Source organism: Hylobates moloch, unplaced genomic scaffold (assembly GCF_009828535.3).
Source record: "Hylobates moloch isolate HMO894 unplaced genomic scaffold, HMol_V3 SCAFFOLD_11, whole genome shotgun sequence".
In the NCBI taxonomy this organism is placed as follows: domain Eukaryota; kingdom Metazoa; phylum Chordata; class Mammalia; order Primates; family Hylobatidae; genus Hylobates; species Hylobates moloch.
In genome coordinates this window covers 41,420,392-41,433,907 of record NW_026652286.1, presented here as the reverse complement: position 1 = coordinate 41,433,907, position 13,516 = coordinate 41,420,392, and the positions used below count along the sequence as shown (strand labels likewise).

General features: G+C 49.4%; 1 protein-coding gene and 1 long non-coding RNA gene across 4 annotated transcripts; one reads left to right on the top strand and one right to left on the bottom strand.

Annotated features, from left to right (window-relative positions):
• Window positions 1-3,319: 3,319 nt before the first annotated feature.
• Window positions 3,320-9,498, bottom strand: LOC131384569 (uncharacterized). Of its 2 annotated transcripts, none has more exons than XR_009215549.1 (3): window positions 9,174-9,498; window positions 6,319-6,456; window positions 3,320-3,505 (listed from the first exon to the last, which is right to left on the bottom strand). It is a non-coding gene; the product is annotated as an uncharacterized LOC131384569 (long non-coding RNA). The 2 variants fall into 2 exon arrangements; XR_009215550.1 differs by lacking the exon at window positions 9,174-9,498 and adding an exon at window positions 8,430-8,662.
• On the top strand, window positions 8,746-13,482 carry SMPD1 (sphingomyelin phosphodiesterase 1). 2 transcript variants are annotated; one of them, XM_058446431.1, is made up of 6 exons: window positions 8,746-9,222; window positions 9,702-10,474; window positions 11,702-11,873; window positions 12,103-12,179; window positions 12,382-12,527; window positions 12,664-13,482. In XM_058446431.1, exons 1-6 carry the CDS (start codon window positions 8,923-8,925, stop codon window positions 12,702-12,704), a joined length of 1,509 nt encoding a protein of 502 aa, XP_058302414.1. In that variant the 5' UTR covers window positions 8,746-8,922; the 3' UTR covers window positions 12,705-13,482. The 2 variants fall into 2 exon arrangements, with proteins under 2 accessions (XP_058302414.1, XP_032022667.1); XM_032166776.2 differs by having other exon boundaries at window positions 8,749-9,222; window positions 12,684-13,482.
• Window positions 13,483-13,516: the final 34 nt, after the last annotated feature.

Sequence of the window (13,516 nt, the reverse complement as noted above, 5' to 3'; positions counted from 1 at the left end):
AGTCTGGCACCTGTTTAGGTCTGATAAGCGCTCTGATGCCTGATACATGGAGGTTTCATCTGCATGACAAAATCTTGGTCTCCGGGTTGGGCTTGGTGGATCACGCCTGTAATCCCAGAACTTTGGGAGGCCGAGGTGGGTGGATCACCTAAGGTCAGGGGTTTGAGACCAGCCTGGCCAACACGGCAAAACCCCGTCTCTACTAAAAATACAAAAATTAGCCAGGCATGATGGCAGGCGCCTGTAATCCCAGCTACAAGAGAATCACTTGAACCCAGGAGGCAGAGGTTGCAGAATCACTTGAACCCGGGAGGCAGAGGTTGCAGTGAGCCAAGATCGTGCCACTGCACTCCACCCTGGGTGACAGAGCAAGACTCTGTCTCAAAAAACAAAACAGAACAAAAACAAACAAACAAACAAACAAAAATCTTGGTCTCCACAACACCTCCTTATCTTAACCTATTCTTTTTTTTTTTTTTGAGACAGAGTTTCACTTTTGTCACCCAGGCTGGAGTGCAATGGACCCATCTTGGCTCACTGCAACCTCCACCTCCCGGGTTCAAGCGATTCTCCTGCCTCAGCCTCCCGAGTAGCTGGGATTACAGGCACCTGCCACTATGCCTGGCTAATTTTTTGTATTTTTAGTAGAGATGGGGTTTCACCATGTTGGCCAGGCCAGTCTCGAACTCTTGACCTCAGGTGATCCACCTGCCTTGGCCTCCCAAAGTGCTGGGATTACAGGCGTGAGCCACCATGCCCTGCCGACATTCCTTTCTATTGATTCCAGCTCTTTAGATAATAACTCTTTTCAACCAATTGCCAATCAGAAAATCTTTTAATCTATGACCTGGAGGCTCCTCTCCCCGACTCCCCCAACCTCCACTGCTTCCAGTTGTCTTGCCTTTCTGGACCAAACCAATGTATATTTTACATGTATTGATTGGCCTCTTATGTCTCCCTAAAGGATGTAAAACCAAGCTGTAACCTGACCACCTTGGGCACATGCTCTGCGTGTGCTCTCAGGGTCTCCTGGGGCTGTATCACAGGCCATTGGTCGCTCACTTTTGGCTCAGAATAAATCTCTTCAAATGTTTTACAAAGTTTGACTCTTTTCATCAACACCTAGCTGCAAAACCGCCTTTTCAAAAATTATAACTGAGGAAATTATGACAGTAAAAGAGATCTGACCTAACTGACTCCACCTTACTTCTAACTCCAAGCTGTCCGTGTTCATTCCTGGGCGTAAACCGAACTAACCTTGGGAAGGAATTTAGTTTACAGCTTAATTTTTTTTTTTTTTAAACGGAGTTTTGCCCAGGCTGGAGTGCAATGGCATGATCTTGGCTCACTGCAACCTCCGCCTCCTGGGTTCAAGCGATTCTCCTGCCTCTGCCTCCCGAGTAGCTGGGATTACAGGCATGCACCACCACGCCCAGCTAATTTTGTATTTTTAGTAGAGACGGGGTTTCACCATGTTGGCCAGGCTAGTCTCGAACTCCTGACTTCAGGTGATCCAACCGCCTCCCCCTCCCATATAGTGCTGGGATTATAGGCGTGAGCCACCGCACCAGGCTTTATAGCTTAACTTTTAAACAAAGATGATAATAGCCCTTTCCTGAAATAAAGCCCCTTCTTGCCTGAACCAGACTGCCTTTGTAGAACTAACAAATGAGCTACAAGATTAGAAATTACAGTTTAGGAGCCATGCAGCGTTCAGCTGCAAGAGTCTGACCCTCCCCAACTTGCTCCTGGAAATAATATCACTGTTGTAAAACCTAAGATTAGTGCTTGAGATATTTTCCAGATCCTGCATTCTGATGCACCAGCTGATACCACCCAGACCAGTAACCTGGCTCAACCAATTCTGCAATCCCAACTAGGAACAGAAGACAGCAAGAAAAACTCACTTTGACGCCCTGTGATTTCATCTCCAACCTGACCAATCAGCACTTCCCACTTCATGAGCCCCTACCCACCAAGTTTTCCTAAAAAACTCTGATCCCTGAGTTTTTGGGGAGACTTATTTGAGTAATAATAAAACTCCAGTTCCCAGTACAGGCGGCTCTGCGTGAATCACTCTCTCTATTGCAATTCTTATCTTGATAGGTTGGCTGTCTCTGCAGCAAGTCAGGAGAACCTGTTGGGCAATTATAGCTGCTCAGAATGGTCTCAGCAGAAAGTCCTCAGCCCCCTACAGGGATTTTCCTAAATGAAACAAGCTCTCTCATCCCATTTCAGGACAATTCTGAAGGGTCATCCCAGCTTCAGCGCTCCTATGGGGTCCAACGAGACCTCTGACAGCATCACAGATCAACTTGATCGTTTACCCAAGTCTGCTTTCTTCCCTTTCCTTTCACAGGTGTTCATTTCAAGAGCACTTTCTAATACATTTTTCTCATATTAATCTCTGTCTTAGAACCTGATTCTTAGAGAACAGTGTCATTCATTTTGAGGGAAGAGGGTCTTTTGATCACCTATCCAGAAGGATAAGGGCATGTGATATGGCAGCAAGTGATGGTTCTATCAAAAACAACATGTAAGAAAACACTGTATAAAAGAGGACTCAGCAGGCCGGCCACGGTGACTCATGCCTGTAATCCCAGCACTTTGGGAGGCCGAGGTGGGCGGATCACGATGGTCACGAGACCATCCTGGCTAACACGGTGAAAACCCGTCTCTACTAAAAATACGAAAAATTAGCCAGGCGTGGTGGAGGGCGCCTGTAGTCCCAGCTACTCGGGAGGCTGAGGCAGGAGAATGGCGTGAACCTGGGAGGCAGAGGTTGCAGTGAGCCGAGATCGCGCCACTGCACCCCAGCCTGGGTGACAGAGTAAGACTCTGTCTCAAAAAAAAAAAAAAAAAGGACTCAGCAAATGAGAAAAGAGGATGTGATCAAGAAAGATGTTATTGTTATTGGGTATGTGCTAAGGCCTTGAAGATCAATAAAATTTGGACCCTGGGGTCATCAGTGTCCTCCATAAGGAAGGACAGAGTGAATCTCTGTCCTGAATCTACTGTCCTGAATGGACAGTAACAATTAGGGAGAAATGAGGCAACTTGAAATCCCTGACAGGGAAATGGGAGATGACGTTTCATAGCAAATTTACCAGGCTCTTTCATGCCTTGTACTTTGTTCATGACATCCCTCCTCCCTCCTTTTCCTACTGCCAAAATTCGAATCCTTGAAGAATATAGATCCAAGCCTACAGTTATGAAAAAGAAGTAGCTATAAGGAAGGAAAAGCCTTTTCCTCTATCCTCTTAGGTTCAGTGGCTGAGGCCTGTAAATTAAACTGGCAAAAGACAAATTAACAGGAGAAAAGGGTTTATTCGTATGCACAGGGGAACCACAAAAGAAGTAGCTGGCTCGCCAAATGGTTGAAATTAGCCGGGTGTAGTGGCTCACGCCTGTAATCCCAGCTACTCGCAAGGCTGAGGCAGGAGAATTGCTTGAACCCGGGAGGCAGAGGTTGCGGTGAGGTGAGATCACACCATTGCACTCCAACCTGAACAAGAGTGAAAGTCTGTCAAAAAAAAAAAAAAGGAAGGAAGGAAGGAAGGAAAAGGCTTACACATCTAACTTAGGAGGAGAAAGGGAAAGGGGAGAAAAGTTCCAGGGGAGAAAGAGGTTTCTTAAGGAAAGACAAAAGGGTTTTTAAAAGAACAAACGTGAGGCCAGAAAGTGTGTGATGCTGTGGTCTCTGCCAGCATGTGTGGTCTTTCTGTCTTCTTCAGAGCCATTAAACTCCCCTGAAAAGGGTATTTATGTTGAGTTTACTCTTGGTCTCCCTCCTCAGAGTGGAAGCCTCGCTGAAGAGGATATGTATGGCAGTCTTCATTTCTGATAAAATAAAAATAGCTCAGAGCACTCTGAACTATGTGAGGTACACAAAATGTATCAGGCCCAGAGAGACACGAGTATGGGACTTCAGTCATACACTCCACCCCTCACCCCCACCTTTGCTCCCACAAAACCAAGAAGTGGGGTGCAATTGTTTGTTCCTAGTCAGACATGCCTCACCCTTTATCTTCACATTCCTGGGATTTATGATACAAAGAACAAGGTATAGCCAATCAATAGCTTATGTTATTTTTATGTAAATTTTTGGTGAACAACTTAGTGTCTATGAAAAGAGTGAAACTCTGTAAAATATTAGAAGAGATTTATTTTGAGCCAAATGAGTGACCATGGCCCGTGACACAGCCCGCAGGAGGTCCTGAGAACATGTGCCCAAGGTGGTCAGGGTGCAGCTTGGTTTTATACATTTTAGGGATGTATGAGACATCAATCAAATAAATTTGAGAAATACATTGGTTTGGTCCAGAAAGGTGGGACAATCTGAAGCGGGGGGATGGGGAGCTTCCAGGCTATAGGGAAATTTAAACATTTTCTGGTTGACAATTGGTTGAGTTTGTCTAAAGACCTGGGATCAACAGAAAGGAAATGTTCAGGTTAAGATAAAAGATTGTGGAGGCCAGGCGCGGTGGCTCACACCTGTAATCCCAGCACTTTGGGAGGCTGAGGCGGGCGGATCACGAGGTCAAGAGATGGAGACCATCCTGGCCAACATCGTGAAGCCCCGTCTCTATAAAAAATATGAAAATTAGCTGGGTGTGGTGGTGGGCGCCTGTAGTCCCAGCTACTCGGGAGGCTGGGGTAGGAGAATTGCTTGAACCCGGGAGGCAGAGGTTGCAGTGAGCTGAGATCATGCCATTGCACTCCAGCCTGGGCGACAGAGTGAGACGCCGTCTTAAAAAAAAAAAAAAAAAAAGATTGTGCAGACCAAGGTTCTTTGAAGTGTCTTAGTGGCTGCCCTTAAAGACAACAGTTGACAAATGTTTCCTATTCAGACCTTTAAAAGGTGCTAGACTCTCAGTTAATCTCTTCAGGATTGGAGGGCCCGGAAGAAAAAGATCTGTGTTATTAAAGATTCTTCACAGATGTAAATTTTCCCCCATAAGGTATGACTTTGCGGGGCCATTTCAAAATATGGCAAAGTGGTTGGGCGCGGTGGCTTACTCCTGTAATCGCAGCACTTTGGAAGGCCAAGGCAGGTGGATCACCTGAGGTCAGAAGTTCGAGACCAGCCTGGCCAGCATGGCAAAACCCCATCTTTATTAATGATACAAAAATTAGCCGGGCATGGTGGTGGTGGGTGCCTGTAATCCCAGCTACTCGGGAGGCTGAGGCAGGAGAATCCCTTGAACCTGGGAGGGGGAGGTTGCAGTAAGCCAAGATCACCCCATTGCACTCCAGCCTGGGCAATAAGAGTGAAACTGTCCCACGCCCCCGCCCCCGACCAAAAAACATATATATATATATGGCAAAGAAACATGTTTTGGGGTAAAATATTTTGATTTTCTTCTTTGTCACGTAATTTTATGCCAGAGTATGACTGAAAAGTCAGTCACAATATGTAGGGTTAAATAAAACCAACTGATGAGAATTTTTTTTTTTTTTTTTTTTTTTTTTGTTGAGACGGAGTCTCGCTCTGTGGCCCAGGCTGGAGTGCAGTGGCGCGATCTTGGCTCACTGCAAGCTCCGCCTCCCGGGTTTACGCCATTATCCTGCCTCAGCTTCCCAAGTAGCTGGGACTACAGGCCCCCACTACCACACCCAGCTAGTTTTTTGTTTTTTAGTACAGACGGGGTTTCACCGTGTTAGCCAGGATGGTCTCGATCTCCTGACCTCGTGATCCACCTGCCTCAGCCTCCCAAAGTGCTAGGATTACAGGCGTGAGCCACCGTGCCCCGCCCCAAGTGATGAGAATTTATGGTTGGTAGGGCATGACTCCCCAGACCCTTTCGATAGGAATTTGGGCAAGATAAGAAAAAATCAGAGCTTAGTCCTCATTAGGAACTGCCTCTTCTTCTCCTTTAAAAACCCACTTGTGACTTCTGCTAATTGGGAGCATATACTCAGGGCATCTTGAATCTTCACTTCACAGTCTTCAAACTTGGCCCAAATAAACTCTCTACTTATATCAAGTTTGCCTTAGATTTTTCCCTTTAGGTCGACATTTCCCAGAAGTTTTAATCAGATGAAGAAAGCTCCCAGAAGGTTTATTTCTGCATCTATTGAATCTGAAATGTCTTCAGCTTAAAATAATTGTTATACCAACCCTGGTGTTCTGAATGGGTCCCTACACAGCAAAGAATAGAGCCAGAATGTTGCATTTGTGAAAGGAAAATAAAAACTCAGGACCCCAGTTGACTATGCCAAAAGGAAAAAAAATAAACTGAAAACTGAGTCATGCAAGAAGCTGCCTTTCCTTTTGTTCCTAAGCAGATAGCTACAGACAAAAGATTAAATATTTACAAAATTAGCTGGGTGTGGTGGCGCTTGCCTGTAATCCCAGCTACTCAGGAGGCGGAGGCAAGAGAATTACTTGAGGTTATGGTGAGCCGAGATTGTGCCATTGCACTGCAGCCTGGTCAACAACAGCGAAAACTCCATCTCAAAAAAAAAACAAACAAAAAGGTTAAATATCTCCACAGGCATATTTACTTTATCTTACGTAAAGTGCCAGACGAATACATAATCGAGTATCTCCCTACCTGCTCCTTTTGACATGTGGATTACCATACCCTTTTTCTTTCCCTCCAGCTCACTTTTCCCCTTTAAATATTGAAGCCCTCAAAATCATCTTTGGAGAAAGCCGCAGACCACAGACTGTTTCTGCGATTCCGTGTTTATTTCTTCCAGCCATGTCCTTAACCTTGGAAAAATAAACTTCTAAATTGATTGAGACCTGTCTCAGACATGTTTTGGTTGACACATCCAAATTCCAGTTCCAGCATTTACTAGCTAGCTGTGGGATCTTGAGCCACTTACTTAATCCTACTTTCCTTCTCTGTAAAATGGGGATAATTACAATACTGACTTCCAAATCTGTTGTGAGGATTAAGTTAAGGCAGAGTCCTCAGAAAAGTACCTGCAGAGGGTTATTCGGGCCAAGGGCCAAGGTTGAGGACTGCAACCCAGGACACACTTGCAAGTTGTCTTGGGGGAGCGCTCTGGACAACAAAAGAGAGGCTCATATTTTCAAAGAAAAAAAGATGAATTAGGAGAGGAAGTGATTACAAAAGTTGTTCATCAGGAATTCTCATTGTTTACAGAAATAACACTGGTTATACATTATTTAGTGCTTGGCTATATGTTGTTGAACTATAAGGTGTATGGCATTTAATGGCTACTTGGCATAGCAAGTGGTTTCAAGAGATAATTACTTAGCTCAAAGAAGAGTGAGAGTGACGGTTGCTACATTTTAAATGCCTCTCTGGGCCTGATAATTTAAAGGGGCTAATCTTCCTTAGATAAAAAGGTTTTGTTTTGTTTTGTTTTTCATAGTACATAATCTTAAAAATGCATGCTAATTATTACTGTGAGTACTCTATCTGAGATGATGTCCCCAGAACTGGGGAAAAAAAACACTTGTAAAAAATTATCAAAGGAAAGAACTGACAGGACTTGATAGCTCTGAGGATCCCTCAGAAGCACTCGCCAAACAGCTTAGGGTTTAATTGCTATTCTGCCACTTAACTTCTTTGTGCCTTATCCTATCTGTAAAGGGGGGTAATAATAGCATTTGTAGGGACCAAGGGAAACTTCCCCTTCGCCCTCTGAAATTCTGCTGAAAAATCAACCCACAAAAAACAGATTAATTGAAGAAAAGGCATAGAAATTTTACTAATGTGTCCACGGGGAACCACAGAGTGACTACCCACTTCCCAAAAGGGGTTCAGAAGCTTATGTGCCATTCAGGCAAAGCGGGTTATGGGAGTGAGGGGAAGAGGAATTCTGCTGAGGGAGAAGGAATGGATCAGGGAACAGATTAACTAGTACATTATCATGTGAAAGGGTCTGTTCAGGTGTGATTATATTCTTGGTTTTATAGGGAGGGGAAGAAAAAAACAATTGTTCCTTCCGATGGGTCTAGACGCTAGGTAAAGGCTTTGGGAGAAAGGGGGCGGGCGTAGGAAGGTCAGAGAGACCTTGAGGCTTAACTTAGTAAGTCAGACCACCATATTTTGGGTATGGATTTCTGAGCCCCAATATAATAGGTACTTCTTAGGGCTGTTGTGAGAATTGAAGATTATTAATTATAAAGTGCCTGGGTTGGTGCCTGGCACATCGTAAACAACTCCATAAATGCTCGCTTTTACTGCCGTGGATACACGGAGGTGGGAGACCCAATTGGGTTCCAGCCCATGTTACTGGCCCCCACGGCTATATGGTCTTTACGGCTTCCTAGTCTCTTCACCATCTCTAAGGTTTGGTTTCCTCATCTGAATCAAAGGTGAGTGATTCTCAGGGTGACTCAAGGGTGCTGGTGCCAGTGGCAGAGCATGGGAAATCGAAGGAAGGCGCCTTCCTGTCAGAGGCAACACACCCAGTGGGAGGATCCTGCTGGCCCTGCTCTCTCCTACCTTCCCTTCCCGGGCTAAATGCTGGGGTCGTTCTGGCAGCTATTCCGGGAATCTGAGCGCAGATTCGGACAAAGGAGGCGTCTTCCACCGACCACATCACATGGAGCTCCAACGCCCGAGCACGGCCTCCCGCGGCTGTGACCTCAAGGCGGAGCCCCTGGTGACCTCAGGGAGAGTCCCCACCCCCACAGCCCGTGCGCCCTGAGGCAGGGCGGGGGCGGGGAGAGGGGGCGGAATCGGGGCGGTCCCGGGAGCGCCCCGCCCGCTCCGCCTCCGCAGCGTTGACAGCTGCCCGCCACCGAGAGATCAGCTGTTGGAGATCAGAGGAAGAGGAAGGGGCGGAGCTGCTTTGCGGCCGGCCGCGGAGCAGTCAGCCGACTACAGAGAAGGGTAAGCGGGTGTCCCCAGCGCCGCCCGGGGCCCTGAGGGCTGGATAGGGTCCAGGCTGGTGGGGACGGGACAGACGAACCAGCCCCGTGTAGGAAGCCCGACAATGCCCCGCTACGGAGCGTCACCCCGCCAGAGCTGCCCCAGGTCCGGCCGGGAGCAGGGACAAGACAGGACCTCCGGAGCCCCCAGACTTCTTCGGATGGGCCTGGTACTGGCGCTGGCGCTGGCTCTGTCTGACTGTCGGGTTCTCTGGGCTCCGGCAGAGGCTCACCCTCTTTCTCCCCAAGGCCATCCTGCCAGGTTACATCGCATAGTGCCCCGGCTCCGAGATGTCTTTGGGTGGAGGAACCTCACCTGCCCAGTCTGCAAAGGTCTCTTCACCGCCATCAACCTCGGGCTGAAGGTGAGCACTGAAGGGGCTGCAGTGGAGGAGGCCGGAGGGAGTGCTGGGGCTGGAGGCTGGGTCTGATGCTGGTGCCCTGGGGTCAGAATGCATCCCTGATGGAGAAGGTGGCATCTACAATCCGTCACTGAGTTTGCTCCCCTTTGGGGACACCCATGGCTACATGCCATCATCACCCCATTGTGACCTTTGTGAAGTAAGAAAATAATGCAGACAGTGCCTGAGAAAGTAAGCTTGCCAAGCAAAGGCCTCATGCCACAGGCCACTGAGCTAAAGAGGAAGCGATGGCCTGGTGCTGCCTGAGTTACAGGGCAATATCTGGAAGGCAAAGGTGTGCACTGAGCTTTCTTCACCATGGTGCACTGAGTCTCCTGCCCAGCCCCAGTTTGGAAATGGAGGCCCAAGGGGTGGTGGCCAGGGGTTGGCCTGGTTCCTCTGCTCTGCCTCTGATTTCTCACCATGCGCTCCTCCCACTGCAGAAGGAACCCAATGTGGCTCGCGTGGGCTCCGTGGCCATCAAGCTGTGCAATCTGCTGAAGATAGCACCACCTGCCGTGTGCCAATCCATTGTCCAGCTCTTTGAGGATGACATGGTGGAGGTGTGGAGACGCTCAGTGCTGAGCCCATCTGAGGCCTGTGGCCTGCTCCTGGGCTCCACCTGTGGGCACTGGGACATTTTCTCATCTTGGAACATCTCTTTGCCTACTGTGCCGAAGCCGCCCCCCAAACCCCCTAGCCCCCCAGCCCCAGGCGCCCCTGTCAGCCGCGTCCTCTTCCTCACTGACCTGCACTGGGATCATGACTACCTGGAGGGCATGGACCCTGACTGTGCAGACCCACTGTGTTGCCGCCGGGGTTCTGGCCTGCCGCCCGTGTCCCGGCCAGGTGCCGGATACTGGGGTGAATACAGCAAGTGTGACCTGCCCCTGAGGACCCTGGAGAGCCTGTTGAGTGGGCTGGGCCCAGCCGGCCCTTTTGATATGGTGTACTGGACAGGAGACATCCCTGCACATGATGTCTGGCACCAGACTCGTCAGGACCAACTGCGGGCCCTGACCACTGTCACAGCACTTGTGAGGAAGTTCCTGGGGCCAGTGCCAGTGTACCCTGCTGTGGGTAACCACGAGAGCACACCCGTCAATAGCTTCCCTCCCCCCTTCATTGAGGGCAACCACTCCTCCCGCTGGCTCTATGAAGCGATGGCCAAGGCTTGGGAGCCCTGGCTGCCTGCTGAAGCCCTGCACACCCTCAGGTACTTATCGTCCATGGAAACCCAGGAAGGGAAAAGAAAGGTGAATGAAAGTGAAGGGAGAAGGGAACCTGGGGCATTGTCTCTGATTGCTCTAGCATGAGTCCTTAGTGCTCTTCATTTGGCTCCCCTAATCTGACTCCACCTTCCCTTTCTACTCTTTTGCCACACCAGGCTATTTTTTTTTTATTTTAGTTTAGTTTTTGCAGAGACAAGATCTTGCTATGTTGCCCAGGCTGGTCTCAAACATGTAACCTCAAGCAATCCTCCTGCCTCAGCCTCCCAAAATGCTGGGACTACAGACATCAGCTACTGCTCCTGGCCCTCCTTTTTTTTTTTTTTTTGAGATGGAATCTTGCTCTGTTGCCCAGGCTGGAGTGCAGTGGCACCATCTCAGCTCACTACAGCCTCCACCTCCTGGGTTCGAGCAATTCTCCTGTCTCAGCCTCCCAAGTACCTGGGACTACAGGTGCACGCCACTACACCCAGCTAATTTCCGTAATTTTAGTAGAGATGGGGTTTCACCATGTTGGCCAAGATGGTCTTGATCTCCTGACCTCATGATCCGCCCACCTCGGCCTCCCAAAGTGCTGGGATTACAGGCATGAACCACTGCACCCGGCTTTCCAGCCTCCCTTTCTTTTTTTTTTTTATTATTATACTTTAGGTTTTAGGGTACATGTGCACAATGTGCAGGTTTGTTACATATGTATCCATGTGCCATGTTGTTTTGCTGCACCCATTAACTCGTCATTTAGCATTAGGTATATCTCCTAATGCTGTCCCTCCCCCCTCTCCAGGCTCCCTTTCTACTGTTATCTCCAGCCACCGTCCTTCAAAGGTCTGGCAGCATAACCTCTCTATGCCCCAGCTGTGTCTTTGCTCATGTTGGCCCTCTGGAAATGATTTCCCCCTTTTTTTTAAGTGCTCCAGTTTTTCCCACCTTATCCATCCCATGTCATCTTTCCTCTGTGTGGTCCTTGCTTCCCATTCTAGCTCACTCTTATCCCTCCCCCATACTCCTGGAGCCCTCTGCCCTTGGAGTCTTTCTTTTGTGTCGCATTGTGTCACACAGACCCAATAATTAGAACTGTTTGGTCTCTGGCTAGACTGTGAGCTCCTTGCAGGTGGGGAAGATGTCATGTATGCTTTTACCCTCCACCCAAATGCCCAGCACAGGAGGACCAGGATTGGAACAAGGGTTGACCTCTCATGTTTACTTTGTTTCAGAATTGGGGGGTTCTATGCTCTTTCCCCATACCCCGGTCTCCGCCTCATCGCTCTCAATATGAATTTTTGTTCCCGTGAGAACTTCTGGCTCTTGATCAACTCCACGGATCCCGCAGGACAGCTCCAGTGGCTGGTGGGGGAGCTTCAGGCTGCTGAGGATCGAGGAGACAAAGTGAGGGCGAGTAGTGGGAACACGGTGGTGCTGGGGGACAAGCAGGCTCCTGTTGAGCTGGAGCACCTCTGGGCACAGAACTGTGATTTTCCTGGCATTCCCAACAAGTGTTCCCTGGGGATTCAGCTCATGGTCACTGTTGAAAGCCTTCATTCAGTCCCCCTCTCTCTAGCCAGGGCTGCCTGGACCCCTGGATGCCCTGATTACCATCCTTAACTCTCCCTACTAGGTGCATATAATTGGCCACATTCCCCCAGGGCACTGCCTGAAGAGCTGGAGCTGGAATTATTACCGAATTGTAGCCAGGTAGGAGGGAGATGAGGGTGGGAGTAGGGACAGGGTGAGTGTCTGAAGGCTGAAAATTCCCTTGAGCATCTCACCATCCCTGTTGTCCTGTGGAGTGGGGAGGCTCCTCACTAGAACAGGTTGGAGAAAGAGGGCATCCTATCTCCCCAGATCTCTTCCTACCCCTCCCTAGAATCTTCTGAATGTAGTATCTTCTGGCCAGGTATGAGAACACCCTGGCTGCTCAGTTCTTTGGCCACACTCATGTGGATGAATTTGAGGTCTTCTATGATGAAGAGACTCTGAGCCGGCCGCTGGCTGTAGCCTTCCTGGCACCCAGTGCAACTACCTACATCGGCCTTAATCCTGGTGAGTGAGGCAGAAGGGAGCCTCCCTTATCCTGGAGTTGGTGGGATAGAGGAAGGAGGTTGGAGCTAGAGCCTGCAAAGCATGGGCAGGATGTGCGGCCCCTCCCTGGAGTTACCCTTGCTCCTTTCCCCTCCAGTCAGCCCCGCTTCCTTGCAGGTTACCGCGTATACCAAATAGATGGAAACTACTCCGGGAGCTCTCACGTGGTCCTCGACCATGAGACCTACATCCTGAATCTGACCCAGGCGAACATACCGGGAGCCATACCGCACTGGCAGCTTCTCTACAGGGCTCGAGAAACCTATGGGCTGCCCAACACACTGCCTACCACCTGGCACAACCTGGTATATCGCATGCGGGGCGACATGCAACTCTTCCAGACCTTCTGGTTTCTCTACCATAAGGGCCACCCGCCCTCGGAGCCCTGTGGCACACCCTGTCGTCTGGCTACTCTGTGTGCCCAGCTCTCTGCCCGTGCCGACAGCCCTGCTCTGTGCCGCCATCTGATGCCAGATGGGAGCCTCCCAGAGGCCCAGAGCCTGTGGCCAAGGCCACTGTTTTGCTAGGGCCCCAGGGCCCACATTTGGGAAAGTTCTTGATGTAGGAAAGGATGAAAAAGCCCAAATGCTGCTGTGGTTCAACCAGGCAAGATCATCCGGTGAAAGAACCAGTTCCTGGGCCCCAAGGATGCCAGGGAAACAGGACCTTCTCCTTTCTTGGAGCTGGTTTAGCTGGATATGGGAGGGGGTTTGGCTGCCTGTGCCCAGGAGCTAGACTGCCTTGAGGCCGCTGTACTTTCACAGCCATGGAGTAGAGGCCTAAGTTGACACTGCCCTGGGCAGACAAGCCAGGAGCTGTCGCCCCAGGCCTGTGCTGCCCAGCCAGGAACCCTGTACTGCTGCTGCGACCTGATCCCGCCAGTCTATTAAAATAAAGATAAGAGACTTGGACTCCAGACCCCTGTGTACTGTCCTAATTTCTTCTTTCCA

What these genes read in the sequence shown, in the direction of transcription:
- SMPD1 (XM_032166776.2), top strand. Translation starts at nt 8,923, where the DNA reads ATGCCCCGCTACGGAGCGTCACCCCGCCAGAGCTGCCCCAGGTCCGGC. An exon ending in CCATCAACCTCGGGCTGAAG is followed by an intron (nt 9,223 to 9,701) that starts GTGAGCACTGAA and finishes CTCCCACTGCAG; the next exon opens with AAGGAACCCAATGTGGCTCG. An exon ending in TATTACCGAATTGTAGCCAG is followed by an intron (nt 12,180 to 12,381) that starts GTAGGAGGGAGA and finishes TCTTCTGGCCAG; the next exon opens with GTATGAGAACACCCTGGCTG.